Source organism: Molothrus aeneus, chromosome 25 (assembly GCF_037042795.1).
Source record: "Molothrus aeneus isolate 106 chromosome 25, BPBGC_Maene_1.0, whole genome shotgun sequence".
Lineage (NCBI taxonomy): Eukaryota > Metazoa > Chordata > Aves > Passeriformes > Icteridae > Molothrus > Molothrus aeneus.
The window spans coordinates 3,197,027-3,213,020 of NC_089670.1; the positions used below are offsets into that span (position 1 = coordinate 3,197,027).

Below are 15,994 nucleotides of genomic sequence, written 5' to 3' on the forward strand. Positions count from 1 at the left end.
TTTTTAGATGTCATTGTCTTTGTAGATGAACTTCTTTAAAATGTTTTTACTTCTGATCCCAATAATGGAAAAAATTAGATGTTTCCTTGATTATTATTGAACCTTGCATAAAGAAAATGTTTAAACAGTAATTCCTTGATTATTATTGAACTTTGCATAAGAAAATGCATAAAGAAAAGGTATAATTTCTGTTTTACATGAACAGAAGCATTCAATTTTTCAATAATTTTATAACTTCATGCTGTGAGATGAAGCAGCTGCTAGGGAATGTCAATATTCCATTGGGATTTCATGGCAGTATAGGGGATATTTCAGTCTACTGGATGTGAAGCTAATACAAAATATATTATTAAATGCTTCTGTTCCTATTAATGGCAGTGCTTCAGCATGGACTATAGTACTTTATGGCCTTAATGAATGATTTTATGTTATTTTTGGGAGCATTTATCTTCATTACTTCCCCTTCCCTACCAAGGTCACTTTAACAATACACTCTTGGGAGAAATAACTGAATGTAATTCATGTCTAAGTATTACTGACTGCAATAATAACGAAGCTGAGAAGGCATCCTGAGCCAGGGGCCTGATTTCTGAACTGTCTCTGTCAAAATTACATTGCTTCAGACTCAATTATGGTTTCTAGGCTGATGCTTTAACCACCATCTGCCAAGCACATTACAGCAATCCCTCTTGTTCCACATAATAAATGAGATGTTTATTCAGAAGGGAGACCTTTAATCAGGGTGTTTGCTGGAAGGGATGAGTTGAGCAGAAAACAGCACAATCAAAAGATTTATTCCCGAAACCTGGCAGCTAATGAAGGCAGAGACAGGAGGAGCAGGGGAGGAGCAGTGGCTTTGCTTTCAGTGTCTGTTGTGTGTGTGATTGCTGTGGAACTCTCTGGCTGCAGGAGCCCTTTGCTTTGTCAGCTCCCTGGGCAGTGCTGACAAGTGGGATCATCAGGAGTTGTGTGGATTGAGCTTTGAGTGTTCCTGTCACCATGGCTGAGTCACACTTTGCAGTGGCTCCTGACTGCATTTTTTTGTGTTGGTCTGGCAGAGCCTGTGGCTCACAGAAACTTTTCAGTGGCACTTTCAGCTCTCGCTGCTGCTGCATTAAACTGGCAGCTTTGCAAGCTGCAAACTTCCTTTCTTTCAAGTTGTGTGTTCCTTGGACTTCCAGCTACTTCACTGACTTTTTAAAAATTTTCTTCCTCATCAAAAATTTATTCCTCCCCTAACTCAAAACAGTGACTGATTGTGGTGGTGCTCACAGGGGTCTTAGGATGAGGGAAGAGATGAGAACGTTGACTCCATGTTTCAGAAGGCTTGATTTATTATTTTATGATATATATTATAGTAACACTATACTAAAAGAATAGAAGAAAGGATTTCATCAGAAGGCTGGCTTAGAATAGAAAAAGAAAGAAGGATAACAAAGGTTTGTGACTGACCAGAGACTCTGGACAGCTGGGCTGTGATTGGCCATTAATTAGAAACAACCACATGAGACCAATCCCAGATGCACCTGTTGCATTCCACAGCAGCAGATAATCCATGTTTACATTTTGTTCCTGAGGCCTCTCAGCTTCTCAGGAGAAAAACCTAAGGAAAGGATTTTTCATAAAACATGTGTGTGACATCTGTTTTTAGAGAATCTGGTGCTCATGTGCTCCTCTCAGGGAGTTCTGCTCTGTCTTTTGGTATTTCCCAGTGACTCAGTGCAAATGGACAAGGACTGCTGCTGACAGATGTGGGGGAGCATTAATTTGATGCTGTTGACTGGAGGCTGTTCCTGAGCATTTCTTGCCCCTGCAGAGCTCTGTTATTGCATCTGCTCAGAGCCAGGGCACACCTCAGCAGCCTGAAGGAGATAAGAGTTGCTGTGCTTATGAAAATAAATGCTTCTCCAGCATGAAGAAATATTTTCTTTGTAGCCATAGTTCACCAGCACTGTCCCAACAGTTGTGAAGAGCCAGGAGCAGTGAGGGAAGGGAGGCTCCTGCTGCTTCTGGGTCACAGAGGCTGAGGGGACAGTGTGGCTCTCCAAGTTCTGGGCTCATTCATTCCTTTCTTTTGAGCTGAAATTTGGCTTCTCTTGTCTCTTGGTTTACACATGAAGGACAATGCTTTTGTCCTTAATTATTTTGCCAGTAGTTTGTGTTTGGAACAGCAGGGCAGGGAATGGAATGAAAACCTGCAGTCATGATATTGATAAATGTTGAAGTGGCCTGGCCAGCAGAAAACAGACTGTACAGAAGAATTTTTCTAGGCTAAAAAGTGACCTTATTCTACTTTTCAAAGCTGTATTTGGCATATTGAGTAGGGCTTTGCATCCTGTTTGGTTTGTAAAACACACATTGTGCCCAAAGCATTGCACATCAGTCTCCAAGAGGAGAGAAGCTTTAACAGAGCCTTAGAAACACCAGACAGCAAACCTTAACAGAAAGCTTTTAAAAGTGAAAAATGAATCATGCTGAAAGAAGAGGGAGGACTCTTTGCAGAGCAGGACAACTGGAGCAGATTTAGTTATGTCAAGACTGTGGCCTGAGTGCTTGGGAGGGGATTTATTTATTCCTGGCTGCTGCAGGGGCCAGGGAATCAGCTGCTCTGCTCTTCGTGGCTGTGAATTCTTCAGCTGCCTTGTTCAAAGCTCTCCATTCACAACATGAATAATTGCATTTAATGCTTTCTGAGAGCCTTTCCTGCATCCTGCTCCTTGGAAAGAGCAGACAGCAAGATCAGCCTCCCCACAGCATGAGAGGAAGGAGCTGTGGGTTCTTTCCTTTTGCCAACTCCACTATGTAGCTCTGAACTGGAAACCTCAGCTCTTGCAGCCATATATATCCCTGAAAATCCCTCTGACTTCATTTGATACCTTTTATATTTCACATGTAAAATAGCTTGAATTGACCTCTAAAAATGTAAAGTGAGGCAGGTTAGAAAATCAAATCTGTGTGTGTTATTTCTATTTCTTGTGAGGGACTAGTTGTGAACAGAATGAATATTTAGCATTTTTCAGTACTTGTGGATTTTAAGAGATGACTTTCACAGCCTATAGACACACACCACAGGTCTTGTTTTAATTCTGCCACTTCTTTTTAGTTCCACCATTTTAGTTCCCTAGAGAAATACCTGGGAAAAACTTCTTGAAAGTTATGCTGAGTGGAGAAATGCACTGGAAGATACAAACCTAGTAATACAATTCCATGCACAACTTCAGAAATGTGTTTTCTCACATTATCTTGTTTATACACTGTAATTGTATAATTTTGAAAGACATCTTGCATTCATGTAAAAAAATCTGGTAATAATACCAATACATATGTTGACCAAGAGCCCTGAATTTCATGGTGACAGGGACTTCACCAGTTGGTTTAAAAGTAATTAAAGGTTCTTCAGAGGCAATCCTTTTACGAAGGTAAAACTTTACTTTTACCTGCTTTGGATTAAGAATATCTCTGTGAAAGCCCTTCATGTTTCCAGCAGTTAACAAACAGTGGGACAGGTGTGGAATTACTCAGGAAAACAGACAGAAATTTTCAAACCTAGGCCACGGGAGACAAAGTTTGTATTCCTTGATATTCTGACAATTAAAAAAACCCCAAAGAAACAAACTCCAACCAAAACCCCTGGAGGAGGTCCCTTCTCTCTCTTTTCCCTCTCTATTTTCTCTCTCCTCTCTCTCTCTCTCTTTCCCCTCTCTCTTTCCCCTCTCTCTTTCCCCTCTCTCTTTCCCCTCTCTCCTTTCCCCTCTCTCCTTTCCCCTCTCTCCTTTCCCCTCTCTCCTTTCCCCTCTCTCCTTTCTCTCTCTCCTTTCTCTCTCCTTTCTCTCTCTCTTTTCTCTCTCTTTTCTCTTTTCTCTCTTTCCTCTTTCCTCTCTCTTTCCTCTCTCTTTCCTCTCTCTTTCCTCTCTCTTTCCTCTCTCTTTCCTCTCTCTTTCCTCTCTCTTTCCTCTCTCTTTCCTCTCTCTTTCCTCTCTCTCTTTTCTCTCTCTCTTTTCTCTCTCTCTTTTCTCTCTCTCCTTTCTCTCTCTCCTTTCTCTCTCTCTTTTCTCTCTCTTTTCTCTTTTCTCTCTCTTTCCTCTTTCCTCTTTCCTCTCTCTTTCCTCTCTCTTTCCTCTCTCTCTTTCCTCTCTCTCTTTTCTCTCTCTCTTTTCTCTCTCTCTTTTCTCTCTCTCTTTTCTCTCTCTCTTTTCTCTCTCTCTCTTCTCTCTCTCTTCTCTCTCTCTTCTCTCTCTCTTCTCTCTCTCTTCTCTCTCTCTTCTCTCTCTCTTCTCTCTCTCTCTTTTCTCTCTCTCCTTTCTCTCTCTCCTTTCTCTCTCTCCTTTCTCTCTCTCTTTTCTCTCTCTTTTCTCTTTTCTCTCTCTTTCCTCTTTCCTCTTTCCTCTCTCTTTCCTCTCTCTTTCCTCTCTCTCTTTCCTCTCTCTCTTTTCTCTCTCTCTTTTCTCTCTCTCTTTTCTCTCTCTCTTTTCTCTCTCTCTCTTCTCTCTCTCTTCTCTCTCTCTTCTCTCTCTCTTCTCTCTCTCTTCTCTCTCTCTTCTCTCTCTCTTCTCTCTCTCTTCTCTCTCTCTTCTCTCTCTCTTCTCTCTCTCTTCTCTCTCTCTTCTCTCTCTCTTCTCTCTCTCTTCTCTCTCTCTTCTCTCTCTCTTCTCTCTCTCTTCTCTCTCTCTTCTCTCTCTCTTCTCTCTCTCTTCTCTCTCTCTTCTCTCTCTCTTCTCTCTCTCTTCTCTCTCTCTTCTCTCTCTCTTCTCTCTCTCCTCTCTCTCTCTTCTCTCTCTCTTCCTTCCTCTTCTCTCCTCTTCTGTCTCTCTCATCTCTCTCTCCTCTCTTCCCTTCTCAAGGCAAAGTCAGCTGTGGCTGTGTGTTCCCATTTTTCTCAGCTGAGGAAGGAGCAGTGAGTGATGAAGAGCACAGGAGCAGCAGGAGGGAGGTGTCACTGACACCCTGTGTGTTCTCTGCAGGGATGTGAGGCAGAGGATTCAGCAGAGGATTGCTCAGGTGTTTGGGATCAGCTCTTCTGCCATGTACCTGACCAAGCCAACCTTCTTCTCCAGGATGAACAGCACAGGAGCCAAGACAACACATGATGAGTACTGGCACCCACACGTGGACAAGGTGAGGAGGGGGCTGACATGGGGTGCAAATATCTGTTATTATTATTATTAAATCACCTTCAAATCATTTTGCATTTAAACAATCCATCAAACAGGTTTGAAAACTTGTGCTTCAGGGGATGAACCTAATGGGAGATAAGTGAGTTTTAGAAACACAGGCCATTACATCCCATTCATTTTTATTTTCTCTAATTTAGTTTTGTTAGAATTAGTAGTGAGAATGACTAGTCAGGAATCTCTTTTGTCAGAAACATTGATTAAAATGACCTGAATTGCTCTTTCAGCCAGATCTAGAAGGAGCTGTTTCACAGTGGTCACTTGGTCACTGTTGTTATTGATCTAAGGCTTAATATTTGTATTTCTGCTATATGTGAATTGAAGCTTTTTGAGCTTTTTGTGGTTCAGTGGGGATGTGGGACCTGGTACCCTCTTTCAATAACTTGGTGTTTTGATCCTTTTAACTGCAAAGTCTTATCTCTAGGTTTATAGCTTAATACTTGGCATTTCTCAATGGACTTAAATGATTTGGTATTGAGTTTATTTCGGAGTTTGACTGAGTTCAAGCATTCTGTGCAGAACAGCAGAATACCAACAATGGAAGAATTAAAAAAAACACAAAAGAAAACCCCCAAACAAGCAAAAAACCACCTCCACAATACCCACATTTCATGCTTTCAGGATTTATAAATGAGTCACTCTGGAGTCATGGATTACCCAAAATGGAACCAAATGAAATAATCCCAGCAAAATCCAAGTTATTCCTTAGGGCTCAAGTCTGTAAGTGGGCAGTGTACCCTGAAGTCTATGACCTGAGACATGAAAAAATCCAACAGAAATATTCCTTGCCTGAAAGTATTTCCTGGGAAAAGCCAGTCTGAGGGAAGTGTCTTCTGTCGGTCACGACGTCGGTGTGAGTTCCTGTGTCCTTGTTCACGTGAGCAGAAGCAGATTAAATTTAGAAAATGTGGTGGTAGTGATGACACAGGTTATGTTTGGAAGCAGAAAGTCCTGCAGGGCGGAATCTGCCAGGTTTTGGGTGCCTCTGGTTTGAAAAGCTGTGATGTAACCAGTGAAGAGGAATGGCTCTGGACCAGAGGTGTAGGGATGGTTTTGAAGTCCAGATTGTTTTGATTTCTCTTGGTAGGAAATGGCTGCAGGGAGCAAATTGTGCTGGTGGGGCTCACGGGAATTCCATCATGTTATGCTCAGTTCCTGTGGGTTCTCTGCTTCCTTTTTCTGCCTCTCTTGGGATTAGAAATGAAGGCACTTGAGGCAATAGTTCATGTTCAGACTCAGGTGTTTGTTATTTCTTATCAATGTTACAGTTTCACAGCAGGGAGTTCTGCAGTCCTTCATTAGCAAGGCACAAAATGGCCAACTGTCTCTTGGTAAAGATCTTTTAAGGCTAAACTGTCCAATTAAGAACTGAGACCTAAATTATTTTCCCTTCTAACCCAATAACTGATCACTTGTAGCCCTCAATGAGGACTTTTCTGTCCAATTACAAAACATCACCCAAACCCATGAAGAAGGAGGAAGAAGGTAAAGAACAACCTGCCTCTGCCCTAAAACCTCCATCTTGCTTAATATTTATTTCTGTATTCTAAAATCCCAAACTCTTAAGTTTCCCACCCTGTGATATCACACACTTCTATTCAAACTCCACACCCACAATCCCAGTTCTGTCATTCCATTTTGGAAGCTTCTCCACAGCCTCAGGTGAAATGCAGTGTTCTCTTGGGGGTCAGTGCCTGTCAGCACAGAAAGTTTAATATTCTCAGCATCCAGGGTTCCAAAAAATTCCAGGAGGTCCTTGGGAAGAAGGAACCTGGTGATTCTGCTTGTGTGAAGTGCAGTGAATTCATTGGTTCCTTACAGCTTTTCCACAGTTTCAGAGAATCAGATTGACTGCCACAAGGGTGGGAAAAGCAGCATATTTCAACAGCTTATGCCTATTTTCTCTATTCTTTTATTTCAGGCCCCCAAAAAAGCCTATTTTAGAATTCCAGACTCTGATTTATTACTATAATGAGATTTGTGTGTGCCCAAGCCCTGCTTGCCAGAATTCTCTTTATTCTTCTCTGCATGTGTTTTGCATTGGGAAATGAATTATTAAAGTGGTTGGATAAACTCTCAATTAAGTGTTCCTACCTAAATATCTCCTATAATGTACAAGATATTTTATCATTTACATGCAAATAAGTTTACATGAAGAGAATTTGTGGAAGCTGCTTTTGTGTCCTGTCATCCTGAGAATGCCTGAACATGATGGACAGCAGGCTGAATGTTTTCCTGTTTTTATCCTTCTCTTTTGTCCATGTTTTATTTATCTTGCAGACTGTCTGTTCAGGGAGCAGATACATCAATTGATTTGCCTTGGCTTTTTCTAACCCATCTCCAGCTTCAGGAAAAAAAACCAAAACAAGCAGGAAAAATGCTCTCTTAGACTTGGAATGCATAATCTGGACCTTAGTGGTGTTCTGTACTGGATAATGGGGTTGTCTGATTTCTGACAGTGGCTGGAGTCGGTGATCTTGGAGATCTTTTACACAACCTAAATAATTCTGAGTCTGTGAAGAGAATTATCCCAGTTGGGGCAGTTTCCAAACACCTTTTTCATAATCATAAATAGTCTGAGAGAGACTAATTAGGATGAATTAATCTTGTGCAGCTTCCCAGGTTGCTTCCAGTGCAGTCAGCCTGGCTTGTATTCCACTTCCTCCAGCAAACTTTTCCACTTCCAGACTGCAGTTGAAAGCAAGGAAAAAAACCCCACATTTCTATTGATCTGAGGTAAAAAGTTCTTCCCAGAAAAGCGTCGTAGAGTTCTTATGTGGCCTCCAAAGCAATTGTGAATGCTGGGAAGTTGAAGAAAGATCAATAAAACTTGCCAGTTTGTTGGATGCTTTTGTCTTGGATCATTATTTATGCTTTCCCCTTGGAACAGAACGAATCACTTTAGGAATTTCTCCATGATTTAACAGTGAAGGTTATTCCTAGAAGAAGACATCACAGTTTTTTCCTTACCTCCTTCCAGAAGAAAGTTAAAATGGAGCCTTAGCAAAAAGAGTTCACTATATTTTCTGGTTCAGAGTGACATTGTTGTTAAAAAGATGTGGCATATGAAACATCTTGGAACATATCAAAACCCCTCTTGCCTTTTTCATGATATTGCTGAGTCTATTGCAATTAGATTTCTCAATCTGAATCTCCCTGAAGACTTTTAACAGCATAATGGAGTAGTACAGATTTATTGTGTTTGTCTGAGGCTTTTTTTTTCCCTCCTAAAATTTCCTTGGTTTGTAGTTACATAGGAATGGAAACGCTGAAATCACCCAAATGATTTATTTAATCTTGTTGAATTTATAAGCCTCTAAATCAAATGAAGAGAGTGTTGTTTTAAGATGTGGAGTTTCATCTTGGATGGAATTTGTTTGGAACTGAGGCTTCCAAATGTCAAAGACCTGATTTATAATGGACTTGCTGCTGCACACTTCACACTGTCAGCACTGCAGCCTTGCACCATTCTCTGGTGGAGGCAGTGTGGAATTTGGGGATTTGTGCTGTCCCCTGCCTGGGCACAGATCCTCTCATCCTTCACAGGACTGTCAGGCTCTGCCATAAGATGGTTTTGGGTTTGTTTTCCTTGAATTTCTTCTATCAGAGGTAGTCCAACACTTGAGTGCACATTTCCCAAAATTAGTTCTGGCTTTTTTTTTAGCCTAAACATGTCCATGATCACTTTATAGCTATTTTTGTTCTTTCTCCCAGTTCTACATCCTCCCATCCCCATGTATTTATAGGTGGGAATCATATCCCTTTCCAGCCTTTATTTCTCTCAGGTGAACAAGCCAAACCTTTAATTTTCCTCACCTGCAATGTTCTCTCCATGTCCCCAACCCTGCCCTGTACCTGCAGCCCTCTCTGGCACTGAGAGCAGCTGCTGGCTCTTCTAGCAGACTTTCCACTCTTCTTTTCTTCCCCTACATTTAATAAAACACATCAAAAGATCCCATTTCTGCCTTGGGAGAGCATCATCTCTGAAAGCTGAGGAGGTTGATTCTCATTTCTACTCAAAGCCATCACCTCAGCTCACCTACAGCCCCTTGCAATTCGGAGATGTGCTCTTTGCTCTTTTATTGTCTAACAGACACTGCCAATAAACAGCACACTGGAAGTGCTATAAAGGCTGTTCTGGGACTTATCTACACAGATTTAGGTGAAAGCTTACAGGAAAAGAGAAGTTTTGACTCTTTTTCTGCGTGCTAGACCAATGCTGATTGCAAAGTGAATTTTCTTCTGCACTGGAAAGCAGAGGATGCTGTCCTAAATATCCTCAGTAGCTGCAGACCTCTTATGGTCCTACAACTGTTTAGTTGCATAGAAATGTGTCCCTCAAAAAAACCCACTGCAAAGTGGGGCTGGCTAATTCTGGTAATTGGTTCTATTTATAATAATAGCCTTTAAAGAAGTGTCATGTAAACATCATTATAAGCATTTACCATTAAATATTATCTGTGTTTGACTCTTTGGGTAAGGAATATTCAAAAAGAGCACACTAACCATATGACATAGCAGGCTGAGTGGAAATATCTTCATTTTTTCTCCTGAGTTGTTTACAAGGAGCTGTAGAAATTTGATTTGGAGCTGTGTGGCTTTTAGTGACAGCTTCTCTCATCTAGTTTGATCTTTTGGTTCAATTATTAATCTGTCTGGTACTGGAAATCATTGCCAGGGTAACAAATATATTTGATATACATGGAGGGACTTGCAGCATTACAAATAACTGAGTTTAATTTAATGCCTGCTTTCTATAGTGTTCCATTTCTCAGGCCTGGTTGCTTTCTGGGAGTGAGTAATGAATAAGGACAGAAGGAGCAAAGCCATTTTCTCTTGTACACTTTGTTCCCCAAATTAGTCATCTCTAGCAATCAGGTGTGTTTGGTTAGGCTGAAATGGTTGGTAGTCAGTTCTTAGAAGTTTAGAATTGGTAAAACCACCTTGGAGAAGAGGGAGAGTGCACTGGGGGAGCAAAGATTGCTGCTCCTCTGAAGAGTTGATAAAAACAGTTGTAATGCATTAAACTTGGAACTATGAGTTGAATGAACTTCTGCACTGGCTGGAGCCTTCCTTAAATCGATTGGAAGTTTTTATCAGCAGGTCAGTGAAGTGGAAAATGGCTCTGCAAAGCTGATTTGCATGAGAAGGGCTCTAGAGTGGCTGGTTTGAGGTGCTGCACCTGCACTTGCTCATTAATTCCCATTTATTGCCTTGTATTCCTACCAGGGTCTGGAAAAATACGGGGAGAAGGGGATCACTTGCTTTCCTTTTCCAATATTTCTTTCATTTTTCTGGTTTGGCTTTTTTCCTCTGAGTCCTTATGGTCAAAATAATAACATGAGTATGAATGGAAATGTCTTCCCATTCCATCTGCTGTTATGTTCTCTCTGGTCCTGCCCTTACAGAAAAAATGTGTACAACTGCTCCTGAGCCAAAATTTAACTGGCACTAATGAATATAACTTGAAACATGACTGAAAATATTTAGAAAACTTCTAAGTTTGGAAGTAGCACCTACCTCTAGCAGTCACCAGGTCAGTCAAAACACTCTGCAAATTCTGTGTTTTTATACAGTACTGCTGTGCTGCACATTTCACTGCTTGACAGTGTAATGCTGAACTTTTGAGCTGAGATACACAAAGAAATTGGAGAACTCAGCCATTGATTTCAAGTATTTTTTTAATTGCTGGTGACATGTAGGTATGAAAGGAAATATTTCCAGAATCAGCTAAAGTCAATGTTAAATATTTAGATAGCCTCACTCTCAGTGTTAGTGTGTAGTATTTATTTCCTCCAACTTCAGTGTACCTATCAACTAAAAATAATGCTTTAAAAGGAAGGAAAAAATCACCTTGCTGTTCTTAAAAGTGGGATGTTTGGTCTGTAGGCTGAGAAGAAGCAGAGACTTCCAAAGTTCAGTTTGAAGGGTTTTTGTCACCGTCGTATTTTCTGGAAAAATCCCTTCACCAGGATTTCTCTCCTGGGAAGCTGAGAAGCCTCAGAGAAAAAGGAACACAATAATTATCTCATTTGCTTCTCCTGTGTTTTGCTGCTTTGGAATGTGGTTTGGGCATTGTTTTCCAACAGATGCTTGTTTCATTGGTTTCATGTGAATTGTTTTTATTTATTGGCCAATCACAGGCAGCTGTATTGGGACCCTGGAAAGAGTCATGAGTTTTTCATTATTATCTTTTAGCCTTCTGTCTGTATCCTTTCTGTATTCTTTAGTATAGTTTAGTATAGTATTCTTTTATATAATATAGATGATAAAATAATAAATTAGCCTTCTGATATCAATGGAGTCAGATGCATCATTCCTCCTTCTGAGGGGTGTCAGAAAATGCAACAGGTTTTAAACAAAACCTGCATGGAAAAGAGTAGAAGCTCCTCCAACAAATGTGTATTTACTTGGAAGTTCTGATTTACTGTTACCATGAATCTCCTGTGTGGTTGTGGTGAAAGAATAGCAGTGAGGTATCCAGAAACTTTATACCCAAGATTAATCATGGGTGGAAATCATTAATCAAGGGCTGTTCTTCTGCTTATTAACCTCCTGGTGAAATTTTATCTTGGAATAGTAGAAATCCTTTCTTTTTGATACAATGCACTTCTGACACTGCCTTGTTTTTTGCTCTTGGATGATAGAAATCAATCAATCAATCAACCACTTCTCTAATGATGGAAACTAGCAATAGAACTAATAAACATGACATGCTAGTCTTGTAGTGTGACAAGAGAATAGACTAATAAACACAGATAATTCCTAGAAAATGGTGGTGTTGGTTCTTGGAAAATGGTTTTCAAAGACCCCTTTATTAAATACATGAAAAAACTGAAAATCAGCAAAACCCACCAGATCCACCTGCTCAATTAGCTGTGCTCTGCAGAGATAAGATCAAGAATTTGGTAAATTTTGGTAATTTTGGCTTCTCCCACAGGTGACTTATGGCTCTTTTGACTACACCTCTCTGCTCTATCTCTCTGACTACTCCAAGGACTTTGGGGGTGGACGCTTCGTGTTCATGGATGCAGATTCCAACAAGACAGTGGAGCCCCGAGCAGGTACGAGCCAGGCTGGCTGCAGATTCTGCCATTTACTGACTTCTCTGGGCTGGCAGGTGGCGTGGGACTGGGGTTTGTGGCAGCAGGAATAATGTGGGGTAGTGTAGCATGCTGTGTTCAGGTTGATGAGATCAAAAGTGAAGATTGGAACAGGTTAAAATACAGCCACAGTTTGTAATGTGTGGTGTTAAACCACAAGAAGAGACTTCCTGGGAAGATGTAGGGCTTAGAAGAGGTGGCCAGTTCTGACAGCTTAGCAGGGGGGAAATAGTAATAGTAGTAATAATTTTAGATGATTAGCCTTAAGACATTTACAGCATAGTGTAGCTAAAGGTGATAGGCCAAGAAACACTTGAAGTATATTATAATTAGGAAATAGTTTGCTTCTGATTGTGATAGTGTGAATTATAACATCTGCATTGTCTCTCCCCTCTCATGAGAATTAAAATGGAATAAAAGGTTCAAAACACCTCTCAGCTCCCCCATCTCTGAGTCAGAATGAGCTTAGTCTGACAACTGGGTAGCAAGAGCAGAGCTGTCACTGCAGCAAATCCAAATTAAAGCAATTTATTTTACACTGGCCTGAAATTCCTTTGCTGCTCAAGGTGGGACTTAATACCCTGTAATGGCTGAGGGTGGGTGTGAAGGTGATGGATTGCCACAGCTCTGCTCTGGAGCATGGTGAACCAGGATTACTTGGCTAAAAATCCATCCCTGCTTCCAGGAGGTCTGACAGGGATGAGCCTTCTGGTGGCTGTCAGTTATAAATAACTAAAAAACCTTTAAGGCTGGTTTGAGATTTTTTTAGTATGTGGATAATTTGAAACTAGAATTACTCTGGGGCTGCCTAGAGAGGAGCTCAGCCTCAACTCATCTGTCTGGCAGGTGAGTGCTGAGCTTCCAGCAGTGTTACCTTTCATAATGCAAGATCAGCCACACTGCTGCAGGGAAAAAGAAAAAATGGCCAACTTTATATTCCTGCTGTGTTCTGTTTGGTTTTTTTTCCCAGACAGAAAAGATGGAAATTTGCTCATTTAAAGAGCCTCAGTAATTGTCTGCTGACAGTTGTTACCCCAAGCAGAACTGACTTCAGACTATTGCTGCCTGTAGATTGGGATGGGTGTTCTTTGAATTCTGGGTCACAGTGATCCACTCACCTGCAGTGATGCTGCTTTAGATAAACTCTGAGATTACCTGGCTTTGCTATCAAGAACTGTATGTTTGATTACTTTGTCTTTGATGATTGGAAGTTATTCCTGAATTGAATGCTTCATCTTTTGAAAATGCTGCTGCCAGTATTTTGAAAGGGAACACATTAAAACTATTTTTCAGATGCAATTCTAAGATTACCAGATCTTTATAGCTGTAGAAATCACAACTGAATTCTAGGTGTGTGAGGAGAGCTGTCTCACTCAGCCTGGCTGCAGTGTGGAACATGCCCCTGCCTTAATTTCCAGAAGTCTCTAACTGTGAAATTGCTTCCATTCAGCCCCATCTATTCATTTTCAGCTTTTCTGCTGCAAGGTCTTTGCTCTTGATGTTGTTTTGGGGGAAGAAGGGGAAGCTGATGAAATCCAGAATTTTCTTTTTGGCTGTCCCTTTGCCAGGGGGGTGTATGGGCAGTGTGTGCCCTTCTGAAACAAAACAATGCACCAGGAGCAGCACAAATGTCCTTCATGGACACAGGAGAAAATTAATTACACTTTTCTAACACATCTCTGTTATCACAATTGTCAGGGCTCCTCTGGTTGTGTCACAGCCTCTGGTGCACAGTCCCCACTGATATCCTGTGAGCAAAGCAGAAGAGCTTGAGAGGTGAAGCACAATGTGAAGGCATTTGCACTTATTGTTCCTCTTGCTGATAAAATGTGTTTTGTGAAGGAATGACCCCAGGCTGTTTTCTGTTGCTGGTACAAGTTGATGTATTTTTTATGTTCATAATGTTCCTCTGCAATGTTTTTTCTCTCCTTCTGTCTTTTTGGCTTTTCTTTGTTTGTTTTGTTTTACACTTCTTTTGATCCTTTGTGCTTCTCTTGCCACTCCAACTCCACTTTTAAAGCCACATGTTGATGAGCTTTCATGCTTCTCATTTAGGAGCTCCAGGCTTTTCTAGGGATGACTGTCATAATCACTGGTTCAGTTCTCATGCTTGACAGCTTATTTACTTTTCTGTATTGCTAATGCCACTGCACTCCTAAAACCTGGTGCTTGCCTCACACTTAGCCTGTATTTTTGGGGACCTGATTCTGAGTGCCAGAATAAGCAGGTTTCTTTTCCTGTGAGCAGCAATTTGTTGAAGTGTCAGTGGGGAGCAGAAAGGCATTGTTAGTGATGCAGCAGAGCAGAAAAGCAGCAGTTGGAAATCCAAGGAAAAGCAATTAAACCATTGTGGGATGTCCTGTGTTGGAAAGTGCTGCCTGGGCAAGTCCCAGTGCTGCTGCAGATGCATTTGCAGCACTGCTCTGGTGAGGATCAGTGTCAGCTGGGCACAGGGAGAACTCTTCTGCCAGGAGTGGAGCCTAAATTAAAATGCTTTTCACTTCCCTCAGTGCTTATCATTGCAGATTACCCAAGAAGTCTCCAAGTCCTGACTCTCACATCGTTGACTGAACAACTCTCTAATTTATAGGATGATCTTTAACATCCCCTAGTTTGGTTGTTAGTGAACATTTAATAAGGAATTGTGATTTATGAACATTGAGGCTCTTTAGATTATTTTTTTTAATAGAACTGAACAAGTCAGCACCAGTTCAAGTGTACAGACCTTTGGCTAATTCATAACCAGACATGGCATGAAGGAACACATCTTTCTTGTGCTCTGATGGGCTTCAGAAGTGAATATTTGTCTTTTGACATCACTCAGGACCTCTCTCTGCCACAAGAAACTCACTGTACCAGGAGGAAGAAAATTCTTAGTGCCAAGGGATATACAACTTTGAAAATATTTTTTTTTTTGTGACAAAGAAACAGATCTAAAGTAGAATCTGTTCCTTTTAAATATACATGGAAATTCTGTTCCAAAATTTCATACTGGGATTTTTCCACCCCTTTGCACCAGGATTGCCTCTGTTTGAGAGACTGTAAGAAACAGAGCAACATTTTGAAAATGAGGCCCTTCAAAACAGAGCCCTTTCCATGTTAACTCTTCTTGCTGGTCTGAGACATGTTTTAGCAATCTGCAAGACATAAGGAGGAATAGGAATAAATGGCAAGCATCAAGGCTTTCCTTTTTCAATCCCAAAATTGGTATTCTTTCTTCTGCTGCTAAACTTGTCAGTGTTTAAAGTTTCATATTTTAAAATTTCATTCTTTTGCAGAGTCTTGTGTGAATTTGGGGTCTGGCAATATTAGGCATGTCCCAGACTTCACTTGATCATAAAGGGTGGATGGAACTGCTGTTGGAATGAAATCCCAGTTCTGCTTCTGTGTTCTTTATTTGCATGTGCATTTCTTGGTTTGAAGGTCAGCTTTGCTGCACTTATTTTCAACTTGCAAGGGAATTTGTTCTTCATACAAGTAATTTTATCATACAAAGGCAGAAGGAAAGGTCACAATCACTTCTGTGTGTTCCTGGGAGAAACTAATCTGTGGGGCAAAATGAATTCTGTACATTGGAGAGTGCAGTGTGACTCTTTAATCTCAAACCTAGTGTATTCTCACTTAGTGTTTCTGGAAGTGTAAAATATTTGATTTGAAGGTAGGAGATATTTGGGAACACCCCCCATACAGACACTCTCATCTTCCTCTGTATTCAATCCA

At 40.9% G+C, this 15,994-nt stretch overlaps 1 protein-coding gene across 3 annotated transcripts in view; it reads left to right on the plus strand.

Moving 5' to 3' along the window:
- Nucleotides 1–15,994, plus strand: part of OGFOD3 (2-oxoglutarate and iron dependent oxygenase domain containing 3) — a 48,508-nt gene that overhangs the window by 13,040 nt on the left and 19,474 nt on the right. For all 3 annotated transcript variants that reach the window (XM_066565620.1, XM_066565619.1, XM_066565618.1), the window contains exons 7-8: nucleotides 4,962–5,115; nucleotides 12,112–12,235. In XM_066565620.1, the coding sequence (XP_066421717.1) occupies nucleotides 4,962–5,115; nucleotides 12,112–12,235 (278 nt within the window). The remainder of the gene's footprint in view (nucleotides 1–4,961; nucleotides 5,116–12,111; nucleotides 12,236–15,994) is intronic.